This window comes from Cnephaeus nilssonii (genome assembly GCF_951640355.1).
Source record: "Cnephaeus nilssonii genome assembly, chromosome: 15".
Taxonomy (NCBI): Eukaryota; Metazoa; Chordata; class Mammalia; order Chiroptera; family Vespertilionidae; genus Cnephaeus; species Cnephaeus nilssonii.
Window position 1 is genome coordinate 18,039,574 of NC_137086.1, and position 17,374 is coordinate 18,056,947.

Sequence of the window (17,374 nt, forward strand, 5' to 3'; positions counted from 1 at the left end):
TGGCCGGTAGAGCCAGGATGCTGACCAAAACCAGAAAAGCATTGGCTGTAATGACATTAATCCTAAAGCCTTAAGAAGGTAGTTCTTAACTTTCATTTAGATTGAAGACCCTTTGAGAATCCCCTGAAAGCTATGACCCTTCGACCCAAATAGATACTTATACACACAAAACACTGAATAATTTCAGGGGATTTATGTATACACACCCCCAGTACCCTAGGGGCCCACAGACCCCAGGTTAAGGGCTCTGTCTCACTACATGCAGCTATGCTGACCTGAGAGTGACCAGTCATCCCAGTGGGCCTAGGAGCATATGGGCCCTTCAGTGCTGAAACTGGGAAAGTCCTGGCAAACTGGGACAGTCACCCCAACTGACTCCAAAAATTTCCTGAGACCCTTGACAGTATAAAACATGTGCTTGGGAAAGGCATGCTGGAGGCTCCCTTAGTCACAACAGTTACTCTCAGCTGAGGCAGTTTGTTGTCATGGAAATCCAGGCACAGACAGGTAGTGACCTACCTGGGGCCACACAGCCAATAGGCAACAGGATTAACACAGTGCCTCAGCTCTTAGTGGGTGCTCACAGTGCCCTGGCAAGCCACACCTGTACCCCTGGCATGGAACTGAACAGAAGGGACCATGAATCCGGAATATAGTCCTCCACACCCAGCAGGCCCTGTAGCCCCAGGCTCACCTCAAGCTGCAGGAAGGCAGGCAGACGCTCCGGTCACTCAGTAGGCTCCTCCCACTCCATGCTCTGGAAAACAAGATGGGACCGGTTTATGGTCTTCGTGGGGCTCCCAGCACCCAGGCAGAAAAGGGACTTCTTTGTTCCCATGAAAGTCTTTCTTACCTCCTTGCTGGTCCCTATTTTTTTTTTTTCTTATTTTAAATATGAGACAATTAGAAGTCAAAGGCTTAAAGGGAGACTGCAGAGGGAAATGGATAGTGGTGATGGCTGCACACCATTGCGAATGTGCATAAGCTACTGAGCTAAAAATAGTGAATGTGGCAAACAAAGCAAAAAACAAGGGAGGGAATGAGAGCGTTGTTCTGGGCCTCTTTATGCTGTTATGACCTATTCCTATCACTAACCCTTTGCACTCGCTTGCTTTTTCCTTGATTCCTTTATTCTAATGCTAACCGTGTCGAGTCAGACTCGACATCCGAGTGCAAAAGGTTAATCACTGCAAGCATGAATTTTCTTTTTCTTCCAGGCCGGGCCATCTCCTTTGTGACCAAGAACTTCTTTTCCAAAGCCAACGGAAACAGGGGCGCTGCTCCCAACGTTGCTGTGGTGCTGGTGGATGGCTGGCCCACCGACAAGGTGGAGGAAGCTTCACGGCTTGCGCGAGAGTCAGGAATCAACATTTTCTTCATCACCATGGAAGGCGCCGTGGAAAATGAGAAACCGTACGTGATGGAGCCCAACTTCGCAAGCAAGGTGTGTAACTGCCAGAGACCCACCCATCGCCAGGACTCTCTGCCCTTTGCGAAGCTGTAACAGCCATCGAGGCTGTGTTTCTTGTTCCTCCAAACAAATGTTAAGCTCACGTCTGGGCAGGAGGTCTCCAGTGAGGGAGCAGTACATCTAGGGCCAGGATTTGCCCTCTCAAAGCAAAACCCCACAGCAGCGGGGGCGCGGGGGCCAGCACCAGCACCCCAGGTCCCACAAAGAGGCTCCTCCACAGCGCAAGGGACCTCAGCCAGGCAGCCAGCGAGCCTCCCCATGAGCAGGCACATGGGCACCATACACCAGCTCACACATGTGCATGCAGGCACACTGCAGGCTAACCACTCTGATAAACAAGGAAAGGGTGGTACTGAGCCAGGTCAGGGAGATCATGCTTTCACACGCTGCTCCTGACCCATCTGCTGTGACTCCCACACACAGGCCCTGGGCTCCCACGGGTGTCTGTCCACACCCAGCACCACTGCTCTCTCCCACCATGGTTTTACTCAGGCTGCCTGGGGGAAATCTCTCCTCTCCACCCATCGGCTAGATTTCAGCTCAGCCTCCACACCCATCTCAAATGTCACCTCGTCCAAGGAAAGCGTTATGAACTCCATTTAGGTCCTTATAAACCAATTTAAAATATTTCTTGGGACACTTTTCAGCCATTTCTTGTTTTAAATAAAATGTGAATTATACCAGCTCATCCGGCGACAGCAGGTCTGCAATTCTCCTCTCTAGGAAGACCAGCCCGGTCACTTCCAGGAGCTCACCAACCAGGTGGCTCCGTGTTTATTCGCAGCTGCATTACAGTTCTTCTGGAATGAGCTTGGGCACAAGTAAATAAATATCCATTTGCCCGGAGCCAGGGTTGTCTGGAGGACACGGACTGGGTTTTTCAGGCAGAGAGATTTACGTTCTGGTCTCAGCGACTGGGGATGTCCCTTCCCAGCTGGCCCTGGGTTTGTCCTGTCATGGCAGAGGGGTTATAATTCCAATCTGCAGGATGAGGGTGGGGGCTTAATGAGAGAATCTCTCCAAGAGCATGGACTGTAACCCCTGACCCATGCGGGGCCCCTTCTCGCTGGGCCCAGGGCTGCTCCGGAGACATTTCTGTAGCTGCCTCTCGTGCGTGTCTCATTTTCCCCAGCAGATCGAAAGCATTCTTTAACCCTCCCACGCCTGGTGCCCACCAGTGCCAATCGTATGGCCGGCTGCCAGCACAGATGAACCAACGACTCTGCAGAGGCATAAATATGAAGCCAAAGCCAGTGCTTAACGGATGGCTCTCCACCACACAGAGACCCTGCTGAGGACGGGGCGGGAGTGAGTTCAGAGAGAACACGAGGGGTCTGCCCCAGCGAGTGCCAAACCGGGTGAACCGACATAGAGAACGTTAGGAGGACTAACTAGCGTAGCAAACACGAGTCTGTTTGCCTTTTCCCTGCCCTGGTGGTCTAGGGCAGTGGTCGGCAAACTGCGGCTCTCGAGCCTCGGTTTGCCGCTCTGTTGACTAATGAGTTTGCTGACCACTGCTGTAAGGCATTACCCTTACCCAGAAGTTTTGACTTCAGGTTAAAGACATTAGTACATTATTAAAATGTTTTTTAAGTGTTTTTCCCTAATGCAGTGGTCGGCAAACTCATTAGTCAACAGAGCGGCAAACCGCCGCTCATGAGCCACATATGGCTCGCGAGCCACCATTTGCCGACCACTGGTCTAGGGTAATCAAGACAGACTGGAGACTTTAACCCCTGACATGGCAGGTGTCCCCGCTCTGTCTTCCAGGCCGTGTGCAGAACAAATGGCTTCTACTCACTCAGCGTGCCGAGCTGGTTCAGTCTCCACAAGAGCGTGCAGCCCCTGGTGAAGCGGGTCTGTGACACTGACCGGCTGGCCTGCAGCAAGACCTGCTTCAACTCAGCCGACGTTGGCTTTGTCATCGACGGCTCCAGCAGCGTGGGCACAGGCAACTTCCGCACCGTCCTCCAGTTTGTGGCCAACCTCAGCAGAGAGTTTGAGATTTCAGACACGGACACACGCATCGGGGCTGTGCAGTACACCTACGAGCAGCGGCTGGAGTTCGGGTTTGACACGTACAGCACCAAGCCTGACATCCTCAACGCCATCAAGAGGGTGGGCTACTGGAGTGGTGGGACCAGCACGGGCGCCGCCATCAACTATGCCCTCGAGCAGCTCTTCAAGGAGTCCAAGCCCAACAAGAGGAAGCTGATGATCCTCATCACCGACGGGAGGTCCTATGATGACATCAGAATCCCGGCCATGGCTGCGCATCACAAGGGTGAGTTGGTCCTACTGACCAGTCTGCTGCTGAGTGGGCCGGTGGGACGAGGAAGGGACTGTCTTCTTATGCCTTGCTTTTGTCTAACACTTAATAGAATGTTCAGAACCATAAGCAGAGCCCTAGCCGGTTTGGCTCAGTGGATAGAGCATCAGCCCACAGACTGAAGGGTCCCAGGTTCGATTCCGGTCAAGGGCCTATACGTGTCCCTGGAAATGTCCGAGCCAAGGCTGGGCAAACATCCGTCAGAATTGCCAGTACAAGGTTCTCTACAAGGGTGGGCTCAAGGATCTGCAAAACTGAATTTCTAACACCGTTTGCATTTTTGTTGGAGTGAGGGGACAACCTTTCCAACTCTGAGCAGAAATGAGAGCTTAGTCAGTGTAAGCCAGCCCCGTTCTGCCGCAAAGCTGTTCCTCTGGCACTTGCCAGCATGTTGAGGCCCAAAGCTGGATGTTCCCAATGTAGGCGATAGTCAGAGAAGACCCTGGAAAGGTAAGCAAAGGGACTGGCAGCTTAAATGCAGTTTAATGAGCCACAACTGAAAAGCAGCTTAGACCAGAACCATGTGAGGTGTGGACGGCTCTCCAGTCAGCAGGACAGGGCACCCAGAGGACGCTGGAGATCATGACATAGGCCACTGTGCGTGGCTGAGGGACAGAGGCCTGGACAGAACGGCCCACAGGAGTGATCACCTATGCAATAGGCATCGCCTGGGCTGCACAGGATGAGCTGGATGTCATCGCCACTCACCCGGTTCTGCCCTCTGTTTCACAGCATCTTGCTCACCCCACTCTGGCCAGCCTGAAGGTGGCCTGGGAATAGGCTTTTGTACAGTAAGGTCATGCACTTGCTGACCAGCTGCCCCTACCCCAAATCAAGAACCATACACCAGGCAGTGTCCCCGATTTCCCACCGAGAGCAGACGCCTCGTCTCTGAATCTGTCCTCTGCTCCCGGGGCACCTTGCTCCCTGCTGTAGTCCCACCCCTTTAATCCCACTATATTCTTCCCCATTTGCATCTAGACATCCTCAAGCCTCTCCCTTCCTAAAAAATAAAAAATGTTCTTTGGCCCCATGCTCCAGCCTCCTCCCCTTACAGCCCCACTGCTGGAAAGGGTCAGCTGTATGTGCTGCCCCGTATCTCCATTCCTTTTTCACTCTCAACGCACAGCAGTTCATTTGGTTTCTTCGTCCTCTACTCCCCTGAAACTGCTCTCTTCATGTCTCGTTTTTGTTTCTTCTAAATCCATTGAGCACTTTTTTGTTTTCATCTTACAAGACCTCCTTGCAGCATTCAACACTGTTGGCCATTGACTTATCCTGAAACCCTCCCTTCATGGCGGTGATGGAGCACGTCCTGAGTGGCTGTCTCTCCGGGTCCTTGGGCAGGGTTCCTGCTCTGGGGATGAGCTTGGAGGTCATGGCTTATAAAGCTTAAAGTCATCCAATGCCACTGTCTTCGTTAAAAAGATCTTGAACTGACTTTCTGATGCATTTAAGACTGACATTTGGTTTGGCTCCTCACGCAGGTAGAGCAGGCTTGTGCCATGTGGTATGGTCTGCATGGCAGCAAAAGTTTCAGTTGTCCCAAAATGTCATCCCCTCTGTTGCTCATGGATATGAAATTCTGATCATGCATTTACTGCATTTTATCTGTTGTGGGTTTTTTCCTCAAAAGACTATAAGCTCCGGTGAGATAGCAACTGTATGAACTTCATTACTGTGGGTATACAGCAGATGTTCATGCTTCGGGGCACATTTCTGATTCTGGATTTGGTTGCCAGCAGAGCAACAGGAAGGCAGGGATTCATGAGCAGTGCCTCTGCCTGGAAATTCCCATCTGCTTCATGGAAACTCTGTCCCCACAGGAGTGATCACCTACGCAGTCGGCATCGCCTGGGCTGCACAGGACGAGCTGGATGTCATCGCCACTCACCCAGCCAAGGACCACGCCTTCTTTGTGGACGAGTTTGACAACCTCTACAGATTGGTCCCGAAAGTCATCCGGAACATTTGTACAGAGTTCAACTCACGGCCTCGGAACTGAATTCGGAGCGGCCCAATGCCGCTGTCCTGCCTCACTCTGGGACAGCCCCCAACACTTCAGGGGCACGCACGGGGCAGGAGGCACGTGGGCTGGAGAAACGCTGCGTCGTTACTATTCTTTGCCAGTGTGCTTTTTTCCCATTTCAAAACTTGGAGTTAGGAAGATGATCATGAATTTGTAGAAATGAGCCACAATGACACATCCTTTTGAGGATGCTGAGAGTTTTACGTTTTGACAACTGTTTTCAAAATAACTATTCAGAATAGAGGACAGCACTTAAGACAGGCTTAACCAAAGCTTTTGTGAGTTTTTTTTGTTGTTGTTGTTGTTTTTACTCGTCGTTAGAACTCTGTAACCCTCAACAAGTTTCATTTTGTTGTGACGGTGTAGGAGTTGCTTAATTAAATATTTAAAAGGATGCATGTGATCATTCTGTGTCACGGGTAGCGGTACAGTGTTTGTGGCAGGGCCACCCTCTGCTCTTCTCCTTCCCCAGAGCACTTGCAGTGCACTCACTCCCAGCTCAGGGTGACGACACCCCCCCGGGGCACAGAGAAACTGTGCTGGCACCTGTTAGTTTTAGGGCCAGCTGGGGGACGGCCCTAGAGAGCCAAGTCCATCCGGCTTAAAAGCGGTGCGCTGAGCGGGTACAGAGGCTCTCAGCCCAGGCTGCATGTTAGAATCACGTGAAGACTAAAACGCTGGTTCCCAGTCCCCATCCCAGTCCAGTGAAATCGGGGTCTGGGAATGGAGCCTGAACACCCGCGTGTCTGAGGAGCTCTCTGTGGGGCTGAGATGTTATCAGAAGTGAGAACCTCTGAGCTCTCTCTGAGCCGTTAGTGTTACTGTTGTTTCCTGCGGGAGCCCTGTTTGGGTCCCATCCAGTGTAGCATTTGTCCTGGATGCTTTTGTTTGTTAACTAGATATCATCATTAATGGTAGCATTACAATGGGATGGGTTTGGTTGAACTCCACTTTTTGCGCCCAACTTCTGCGAAGGACTCATGTGTTAGGATGTAAAATCATGTGCAGCCGGGAAACGTTCAGAAGAATCACAAACAGAGATGACATTCAACAAGTTATGTTTTGTAAAAATGTGTGTTGAAGCATGCTACTCTGAATGGAGGCAAAAAGGTAATACCTGTGTAAATACCTGGCACAAAAAATTTACATAAAACATTTTGAATTAAAGTCATCATCCATTTAGCAGAATTTGCATAAAGCTTACCAAATCTCTCAGTACCTGGAAAGAGAGTATAACAATTTAAAATGTGGGCTACAAATTAGAATCAATGAAAGGTGTCAGCAATTTCAAATTTATTAACCATAAATTTAATTTTAAAGGCAATTGCACACAAATATGTTCAAAAGCTTCAAAATATGAAAACTATTTTTCAAAAAAAGGAAATTCTTTGTAAAGATACCAGTGACACACGATTAGTGACAGATTCTGCTCAGAAATTAATCAAAGAACTTCAATAAGTACTACGAACAGTTACTCTGCCTATATTTTTAAACATGTATATAATCAATATAAAGAAGTTTTTTTTTGTTTTTTTCAATGTACACACACAAGTAATTTATTATTTTTTTAAAAATGTTCTTTAAAAAAAAGAAAAATGTTCTTTCGGAAAATAGTTTGAGTATAATTATTTTATAGGGGCCTTAGTACAAAAACCATTTGTCATCAATAAGTAAATATTTCCCAAAACAATATACTTTTAATTACTTTGGTATCCTCTTTCATTCACAAAATTGTCCCAGCTTGGGAAATAAATACAGTCACCCCAGTTATAGAAATTATAATTTTGAAGATAAATGGAACCTCCTCCAATGGGCCCATTGTCTCTATGTTTGTTGTCAATAAATGTTTGAGTGTGGAGGAAGGCATCGCCAGAAATGAGGGGCTCACGGCTATGGTGTCATCAGAATTGTCTATGCGGATGTTCAAGTCACCAAAGACGGTGAGAGGAGTCAGGATGGAAAAGGAAAGAGGGAACCCAGCTCTGGTAGGTTCAGCAAGTGAAAGAAGGTGACTGAGAGGCTGGGAGAAGGCAGCAGGGACACGAGTGGAGAGCTGAGGCTAGATCTCCAGGGAGCAGGGTGCTTTGAGGGAAGAAAACAAGGAGCTTGGAAGAGCAATGGAGGCAAAGAGCAGACCTATCCCTTCCAGGCCGGAAGTCCAAGGGGTGAGAGAGCACAGGCTCCACTCGGGAAGTAGCAGAAGACACCCAGGTTTCAGGTGAGTGGAGGCAAGAAAGGGTTGAGGCTTCCGGGCGCTCACAGACAACAGAGAGCAGCTCCTCACAACGTGGTGGGGAGGCGGGGGTGGGAGTGGGGCTGGGTCAGGTCTGGGTTTGCACAGAGCAGTTTAGAGATAAAGGTCCTAGTGGCGATGGGTGACATGGAAGGCTTGGATGTAAATGCCACCTGGCTCAGCCTAAACTGTGCCCAACACTGCTGGGGAGACACTGAAATCTTACACTAAAAGCAGAGCCTTGGAGAAAACTCATGTCATACCCTCTAATGGCAAAGACGGAGCCCAGGCTGGAAGAAGGTTGTGTAGATATGAGATGAAGGGACAGAACTAGAATTCAGGTCTCCCGTCTTCAAATCCACTGACTCACTCGATTGCCTTCTTGCAGAGCTTGAACGCCCCCCACTCTCTCCCGCATCCCATCCTACACACACACCTGGTTCTGCACATTCATGGGCTCTGGCCCAGCCTTTGCAGGGCTCCCTGGGTCCTACAGACTCAGAGCCAATCTCCTAAGCGGCAACTCTTTCATTCTGTGGTCTCAGCAGAAAAGCTCTGCCATGCCCTTTCCCCTCCGTCAACCAAAACAAGCAGACCAGGAGCCTCGAATGGTCCAGCCTCTCTGGGTGCGGATAGTGTCTACACTCCGTTCACGTCCGACCTCTCAGGAGTGAGGGCTCGCTCAAAGGTTTCTTTGCTAAAAGTCTTGCAACAAGGCTCTGCTAAAAATCTGCAGCCACACGGACAGGGTCCAGCTATTACCTGTTTCTCTTTAAACCCTTTGAACAGGACGAAGTTCCATGAAGCAGGTCTACCGGCAGCGGTCTCGGGGGATTGGCATGGGTTTATAGAGAAGGACAGTGCTTCTGTAGCCAAGGATTTTCAGCCTCAAAGAGGAGTTTCCAAATAATAATGTCGTGTTCCAGTCACAATCTTAAGGAAAATTCTCCCCTTAGATTACCAACACATAAATGCAGCAAGTAGGAAATATGCTCGAAAGCATGAATTCAGTTCTTTGGAAAGAGACATTTATTCAGCTAATGCCTCTGAGGGATTCACAGTTCGGTGGGAAACCACACACAAATGAACAATTAAAATTGCATAATTAATAGCATGGGATTATGCACAAAGTGCGTGACGGGTGACTGCCAACAACCTCATGAGAAATCAATTCACAGTAGTGCCTGAGAGTGAGTGTGTGCTGCACACTGGGCATAGTTCTAAGGACTTCACATGTCTCTACTCTCTTATCCCTATGACTTGCCGAGAGAGGTACCATTATTATTTGCATTTTACAGAGCATGCAGCCGAGGAATGGAGATGTCAAGTAACTTGCCCAAGGTCATAGAGCTGGTAGAGGCAGATCTGGGAATTAAGCAGAGGCAATGTGACTCCAGAGTCAATATATACTCAGCCACTTTGCCTCCTAAAATGGTGGCATATGAAATAACCAAAGTGGCTGCATAGGAGGTTCTCTAAGCTTGACAACTTAAAATATATGTGTAATTCTGCAAAGCTATATTCTCAGGATCTATTAAATGTACACAGTCTATCAAATATGCAGTGCAAACTGCAATCCCCCCACCCCATTACTCCTCCTAAGCCTGTGGACAGCTATACTGCCCTCACTTACGATAAATGAGGTGATTTAATCTATAGTCTAGAGTCCCTATAGCTCCCTCATCCTCTTGTTAAACTCCTACTCATCCTTCAAGTCTCAATCCAAATGTCACCTCCTCTCCAGAGCCCGCCCTGAACTGCTCAGGATACAGAATCCCGACCCAACTATTTTCCAGTGATTTTTTTTTTAGTCCCTTTTCATAGGGAACACAATTCGTACATGTCATCACGTGATACAGAATACAGGGGATGAGAACTAAGTCTAGTTCTGACTATATCTGTCATTTGACAGTGCCAACCCCTAATACAATGGCACCGGTAGAATGGGAGGCAGAGGTGTTTCAGCAAGAGGGAAACAGGGTATGATGGCAAGAGAACGTGAGGGTCTCATCCATCCAGACTGCACCACTCTCTCGAATGCCCTTCTAAGGTCCAACACTGTATGTTACAGTCACCGTTTTCTAGAACCAGAATCCTCTTTGGGTATCTATGCACAGGGCAACTCTGTTCCTCACCTTCTACTTTCATTTTTCCTACAGAAATAACAATTCCGTTTTCTGTTGACCGTCATGAGTTTCACTCAGCAAACATGTTTTAAGCACTTATCATGTGTCAGGCATTGGGATAGGCACTGGGGACAAAGATGAATAAGACCTGGTCCCTGCCCAAGGAGCTTAGAGACCAGTGTGGGAGAGAAACGCACAACAGATAGCATCTGACTATCAGGTGACAGGCAAGCATGGGAAGCCTTCCTGGGCTGGCTTTTGTCTTTTTTAGCCAGATGCAGAAAGAGGGAAAAGGTGTCCCAACAGAGCGAATGATGGGAGCCACGGCAAGGAGGCACGAAACAGGGTGACAGACAGAAGGACAGCTTAAAGCTTGAGGCAGGCGTGTCAGGAAATGAAGCTGGAGGAGAGGCGGGGGCCAGGCCAAGGAAGGTTGTGTTGGCTCAAGTTCTCTCGGTTGCAAATAACCGAAACTCAATTCACAGTAGCTCAAGCAAAAGGGGAATTTTTGGACAGAAACTGGAGTAACTCATGAACTCCAAGGTCAGGGAGACCTAACCCTCTCACACACTACTCTCCTCCAGAATGATCTTCCTCTGGGAAGTGTTGAACAGAACCCAGCAGAGGGAACCAAGCAAGACTTCCCACCCAGTAAAGTCGGACCCCACGACACAGCCTCCTTCCACAGGGCCACCAACAAACCACATGGTTCTATCTGATCACCTTGCAAAGAACAACCTTTTGAAATTCCTTGAAGCATCAAGTTGTCTTAAATGCTGACAGATGCATGTCCACAAGTACCTGAGTTTGGAAAACCAGATGCAGGCTGGCTAATAGTCTTCCTCTGTTTTGCTTAGAAGCTTTACCCAAGAAAACAAATGACTCTCTCAAACTCCCTTTCATTCTCCTGCCTCAATGGCTACAAGATGTTACTTGTTTATAGGACATTAGTGGTTGAAAACTGTGAAGGCGTTCAAGGAGGCTTTAGGTGCTGATTCTGGGATCCATTTTCTGTTTTTAGTATGAAGGTCTGGCTGAGGATAAATGTACTATTTTGATAACCATCCACATTGAAAACAAATAAGGCTAAAACACCACGATTTCAATGCAGGCTTTGCTCGTTTTTTTCTCCCCCTCCCCCTCCCCCTCCCTCTCCTGCCCCCTCCCCCCCTTCCCCTCTTGGTTGCAAGTAACAGAAACTTGTCCCATAATTGAAAAAAACTGAGCTTAGCTTTATCCCTGCCATCCCTCTGACACAGACGGAGCCTGTAGCAAACACGCTGCCCAAGTAAGCAAATGCTATCCTGGGCTTGGCAGCTGAGACTTTATTAAAAAACACACAATTCCAGCTGAATAGCTCCTTTCTGTGACTCCTCTGTTTCACACTTCCTTGAGGTGAGCAGGGTGTATTCAGGTTAATGGCAAATTGGAATCTGAGTTCTCAACAAAGAGCCTTTACAGGACTGCCCAGGGCACAGAAACCGGGAGGGTCTGGAAGCCGCGGAAACTGTGTAAACACCAAAACAGGACCCCAAATCATTTTAATTGTTGTTGGTCTGACGTCCCCAAGGCAGTAAACCTGCATCTTGATATGATGATATTGATCCCCCCCCCCCCCCCAATCATCTTAATCCTCCACAAGTTCTCCCTGCAAGTGGAGTGAAAGGGAGTTTCTTTTCCATCTCAACAGGGGAGGTTGGGTGGCCTTTTAAAGCCAAAGACGGAACAGGCACAAGTCGAAGGTTATAAACCACTGTGGTAATGATACACACCAAGCAAAATAAATGAGCAGATGAAGTTTTCCGAAGGGCAAAGTAGCAGTGTCATGTGGATTTCTCCTGAGAGAAGACTCTCTTTGAACTGGGGCACCACGGCAGTGTGGAAACTCAGGGGATCTTTCCAGCTCCTGTGACCTCAAGGAAAGGCCTGGAACACCCACATGCCTGTCTCTCCTTACCGAGGGGGGGGCCTTCTCCTGGAGTGGAAACATCAGCCCTTTCATGCTGGCGCCCTTCTAATCCTGGACAGTTAGCAAAGATCTCTGGAAACATAATACTGGGGGAGCCATGGCCGCCTCAAGGGGAGGTGGCCACATGGGCAGCCAGACCGGCCTGGCAGGACTGCAGCAGGCTTGTTCACGGGCAGATCTGGGACCTCTCTCAGAAATACCTCCACTCCCAGAATACCTGGTCCTGCCAGTGAGGACAGGCCAACACCACCGAGTAATCAATTCTTGTTCATAGGACTTCGTTTGCACCCCCAGGCTGGGGAGGGAAATTCTAATGACAAGAATAAAACCAATCAGACATCAGTGATGCAGTCCCCAAGTGCCCCGAAGCACTTTGCCACGCCATTCAAGACACACAAAATTTACGTCGCCAGATAAATGTGCGCTTCGAAAGCCTTCTCCCACGCTTCATTTGGGAGGCATTGGTCTATGAAGGACAATCATAACTGGGAGTGGGCTATGGGATGAACATAGATAGCTTCATAGTTGATTACATCCTCCATTAGTATTCCGTTTTCCAAATGAGGATGGTGAGACTCAGAGAGGTTAAGCCTTGGCCAAGGCCACAGGAACCTGGGTCTGCTGACTCCAGCGTTACTGCCCTCTGAGGCACAGACAGCCGCCTGGCCTGTTCTCTCCTCTCCCTTCACCTGTGAGTCACCACTTCCCCCTCAGCTGTTTCCCTCTTCCGCCCTCCAAGGCCCACCTTTTCAGCTCCGCGCACTTTGTGCCTATAGATAGTTTTTCTGTCTTCTCCTCTGCAGCATGGAATCCAGGATCCTGGAAAGTTACCTGGAAGTGCTCAGGTGCCTTTTGGGCCTCTCTGGGCAGCCGCGGGGTGAACAGAGAAGTGAATGAATTGTTTGGGCTTTCAACACCATGTTCAAGGGGCTCTGAACATTTGCAACTAGGCGTTTTTAGAAACAAGCTGCTCTACAAAATTGTCTTTGACCAAACCCGACGTGTAGCTCGGGATAATTACCTCGAGGGAAAGCCATTTCAGGTCTGTTACATGCACTCTCCACTCCAGACGCCAAGGCGGAAGCCTTGCCCGTATCTGCTTCCTTCATGACGGGGTGGCCACTGTGGGGAAATGTCAACAATAGTCCTCACACGGAGGCGGGAAGAGGAAAGCCTCTGTTCAGGTGAAGTTTGCAAACCGGAGAACAGGCTCAGGTGAAAACTGGAAGTGAGCTCCTCCGCAATAAAGGGGAGGCGGGTTTTTATAAAGCCCCACCCCCGCCCTGGTTCCCGATTGGTCCGGTTTTATGTAAATGAGGATTCCAAATCATACAGTTCTGATTGGTCCAAATAGCACAGTTCTGACTGGTCAGAATCGTGCATTCTGATTGGTCCTTAGCAAGCTGCTCTGATTGGTCTGATGCAAATGAGACTATGGCTCAGCAGTTCTGATTGGAAGGGGCAGGTCTCAGGCCATTGGGTAAAGAGGATACCAGGAACTCCCTTAGAAGGGTTGACTCAGAAGCGGGAGCACAGTGCCCAAGGCCAGTGGTCGGCAAACCGCGGCTCTCGAGCCACATGTGGCTCTTTGGCCCCTTGAGTGTGGCTCTGCGTTAGAACCACTTCTTCAAAATAGACTCGCCCAGGCCGCAAACTGACTTCTGCGCATGGGCCACGAAGTTTCAATGGCACTGTAGGTGCGCGCCCGCACGTGGTGTTTTGTGGAAGAGCCACACTCAAGGGGCCAAAGAGCCGCATGTGGCTCACCAGCCGCGGTTTGCTGACCACTGCCCAAGGCTGATAGCTCAGTCTGTGGCTTCTCCCTGAAATGCAGGGTGTGTGAGAGGCCTCTGTCAGCAATGGCTGCTGGGCCCTGATTGTGAATCTGTGCTCAGGTATCCGTGAGGAGTCCTTCTTGTCAGATATGTTCCTTCTCCAAGTTCAGAGGTCCTGCCGTGGCACTCTGGCAACCTTGCCACCTTCACACAGGCCGCGTGGGCAAGGCTCAGCTGCAGTGTGACCCAAGTCTTGTTGGAATGGCCCAAGGTGATCCAAAGAACAAAGCAAGACAGGCAGTTTCGAAGGAGCTGTCCCAAGGCCGCTTTCATTCACCTCTCCGTCTCCTACGAGGGGTCCACAAAACATTCATTTTAGCCTCCAGGGTTTCAGCGATGCCTGGGAATTTCCACCCGGGCCTTCCTTAGGGCTCAGCTGCAGCCTATACAGTGAATCCACTGCCCTTTAGAATTGTTGCCCCACCACTCTCGTTGCCTGACGTCTGGCCCCTTTCGTTTGGCAAGAGAGCTGACTGTGTAGTAAGCTGTCTTCATCCACTCGGGTCTGTGGTGTCCTTACCTGCCAAACCTGTTGCTCAGTGACAAGCCACCCAGCCATGACAGTAATCCCGATTGCGTAGAGACTGGCTCCTCCACAGCAGCTGTTTGTTCCAGATGCCAGGCTCTCCTACCACTCGAGTGTCCCCCAGGAGGTTTCCGAAGGCCCCTGGTCCTGCACATTCACAATGCCGAGTCCTGCCCCAGCTGCAAGTGATCTGCCAGCGACTGGGGAACTTTTTCATATGAAGGAGCCTCCTTCGCAAAGGGCAGAAAAAAAAAGAATTCTCTCTTCGGATCTATGAATGTTTACAATGAATTACACTGCCTTCACCCCAGTGCCGCCCTGAAAGCCTTTGGCCTGGGATGGTGGATAGGTGTTGCCTGGGCAGATCAGCTGGTAAGTGATGGCCTGAAGAAGCATGTGAAAATTCGGAGGCCCTCAAAGAAAGAGATGCTAAAATCAATTCGTGATGTCTGACAAGGCGAGGGAGGGAGGGGCAGGGGCAGTTCTCCTAGCTGGTATTTACCCTCCTCTCTGGTTTAAGGAGCAAGGCTGCATCTTGAAAAGCACACTTGGGGAATCAAAATGATCCTTAGCTTTTCTTCATGAATATGGCATCGCCTATAAGTTTACTTAAATAAATCTATGTTCTAAGGGGGTAAAAATAGGTCTGGAGAAAATTAGTTTTACTTTCATTTGACTCCCTTTTTAAGGAGGTTTCTAAATAAATCACCTGGAAACATTCAGGCCATGCATGCTTCTAAACCAAGAGGTCTTTGTAGTGTGTTGCTTTTGATTGCTGGGTCCAGAACTCTCCAGTGAAGTTTCTCACTGTGGGTTAGGCACTGTTAGCAGCTGCCCTAGGTTTGCAGGGGTGAGAATGAGGAAAAACGGAGTGGAGAAACTGGCCTTTCTGAGGGGCTTTTTTGTGTCTGCCACTATCTTTGGGGGACTTAATTGGGATAACAGATGTGAAGACACAATTTTTAGAGGGAAAAATAGAGACTCAGAGAGGTTAAGTAACTTGTCCCAGGGTCAAACATCTGATATATAGGCAGGTTTAAATCCGAGTCTGTCTCAGAAAACAAAAACAAATAAATACAATATAATTTAAGTAAATGCAACAAAATTATGCACCAATATTTTGGGGGGAAACAACAGTTATTTAAGGTTTGTCCTCATAGAAGAAAACAGAAAGCCAATAAGCTAAAAAGCCATCAAACGTTAAGTGAAGCTACAGAGAAGGTTCAACTTTATAAATTCTGAATCACATGGAGTAAAGAAGAAGGAAGGATTTCTGACTTCTAAAACATGAAGTCAGAAATATAGAAACAATACTGTTGTAGAAGTTTCAAGTATATATAGAAACTTCCCAAATACCAGGTAAGAACAACTTTCCTAGAACAAAGAAATCCCGTGCCTTTTCCTCACAGGTAAACACATTAGGTCTTACTTGGTTTTTGGAATTAGATCAGCCACCAGCAAGTAGAAAAGTAGTATTTCTTGTTACCAGAGACCTATTTTCTTTTTTTTACACTAAATCTTTATTGTTGAAAGTATTACATGTCTCCCATTTCCCCCATTGACCCTTCTAACCCCCCACGCCCACCCCAGGCCTTCACCACTCTATTGTCTGTGTCCATGGGATATGCATATATGCATACAAGTTCTTTGGTGGATCTCTTCCCACTCACCCACCCTCCCCTGCATTCCCTCTGAGATTCAGCAGTCTGTTCTATTTTGTCATTTTTCCTGGGTGTGAGGAGGTGTTGCAAGTCCCCTCCTTGATCCATCCAGGCAGGAGCTTATTCAAAATACTTTCCCACCAATATTTTTTCAAAAGATTTGGAGTTTTACCTTCACAACAAAACTGAGCAGAAGGAATAAGAAATTTCCCATATACCCCCTGTCCAACCCCCAGACTCCCCCACTATCAACATCTCAGACCAGAGTAAGTACATTTATTACAACTGATGAACATATATTGACACATCATTATTACCCAAAGCCCATAGTTTTCATTAGGATTCACGCTTGGTGTTCACACATACGTTCTATGGGTTTGGACAAATGTAGAATGACAGGTATCCACCACTGTATTATCATACAAATAGTTTCACTGTTCTAAAATTCCTCTTTGCTCTGCCTATCCACCACTTCCTCCCTGCTAATCCCTGGAAACCACTGGCTTAGTAGTTTCCAGTATGTCATATAGTTATCGAATCATACCATATTGTAGTCTTTTCAGATTGGCTTCTTTCACTTGGTAATATGCATTCAAGTTATCGCCATGTCTTTTCATGCCTCTTTTTAGTGAATAATATTACATTGACTGGATGTACCAGTTTATCTGTTCACTTACAGACGGACATCCTGGATGCTTCCAAGTGTTGGCAGTTATGAATAAAACTTCTGTAAACATCCTTGTGCAGGTTTTTGTGTGATTGTAAGTTTTCAACTCAGTTGTGTAAATACCAAGGAGCATGATTGCTGGATTGTATACTAAGGGTAAGTTTAGTTTTCTAAGAAACTGCCAAACTGTCTTCTAAGGTGGCTGTACCATTTGCATTTCCACCGGCAATGAATGAATGTTACTGTTGCTCTACAGCCTCGCCAGTCAAAATACTTTTCCCTTTTTCCTTTCTCATTTTCTTTTGATTCCTGGTTATTTAGAAGTGTTGTTGGGTTTGCAAATACTTGGAAATTTTCCAGACATCTTTCTTTTATTGGCTTCTAATTTCATTTCACTAGTCAGCAAACATACTTTGTGTGATTTGAATCCTTTTAAATTTATTGAGACTTGTTTTATGGCCCATAAGATGGGTCTATCTTGGTAATTGTTCTTGGCACTTGAAAGAAAAAAATATATTCTGCTGTTGT

General features: G+C 48.1%; 1 protein-coding gene across 1 annotated transcript in view; it reads left to right on the top strand.

The window, feature by feature from the left end:
* The window catches only part of VIT (vitrin), a 93,834-nt gene extending 87,947 nt beyond the window's left edge, over nucleotides 1-5,887 (top strand). The window contains exons 13-15 of the mRNA XM_079791890.1: nucleotides 1,218-1,444; nucleotides 3,242-3,755; nucleotides 5,627-5,887. Coding sequence (XP_079648016.1) covers nucleotides 1,218-1,444; nucleotides 3,242-3,755; nucleotides 5,627-5,805 — 920 coding nt within the window. The 3' untranslated portion in view covers nucleotides 5,806-5,887. The remainder of the gene's footprint in view (nucleotides 1-1,217; nucleotides 1,445-3,241; nucleotides 3,756-5,626) is intronic.
* Nucleotides 5,888-17,374: the final 11,487 nt, after the last annotated feature.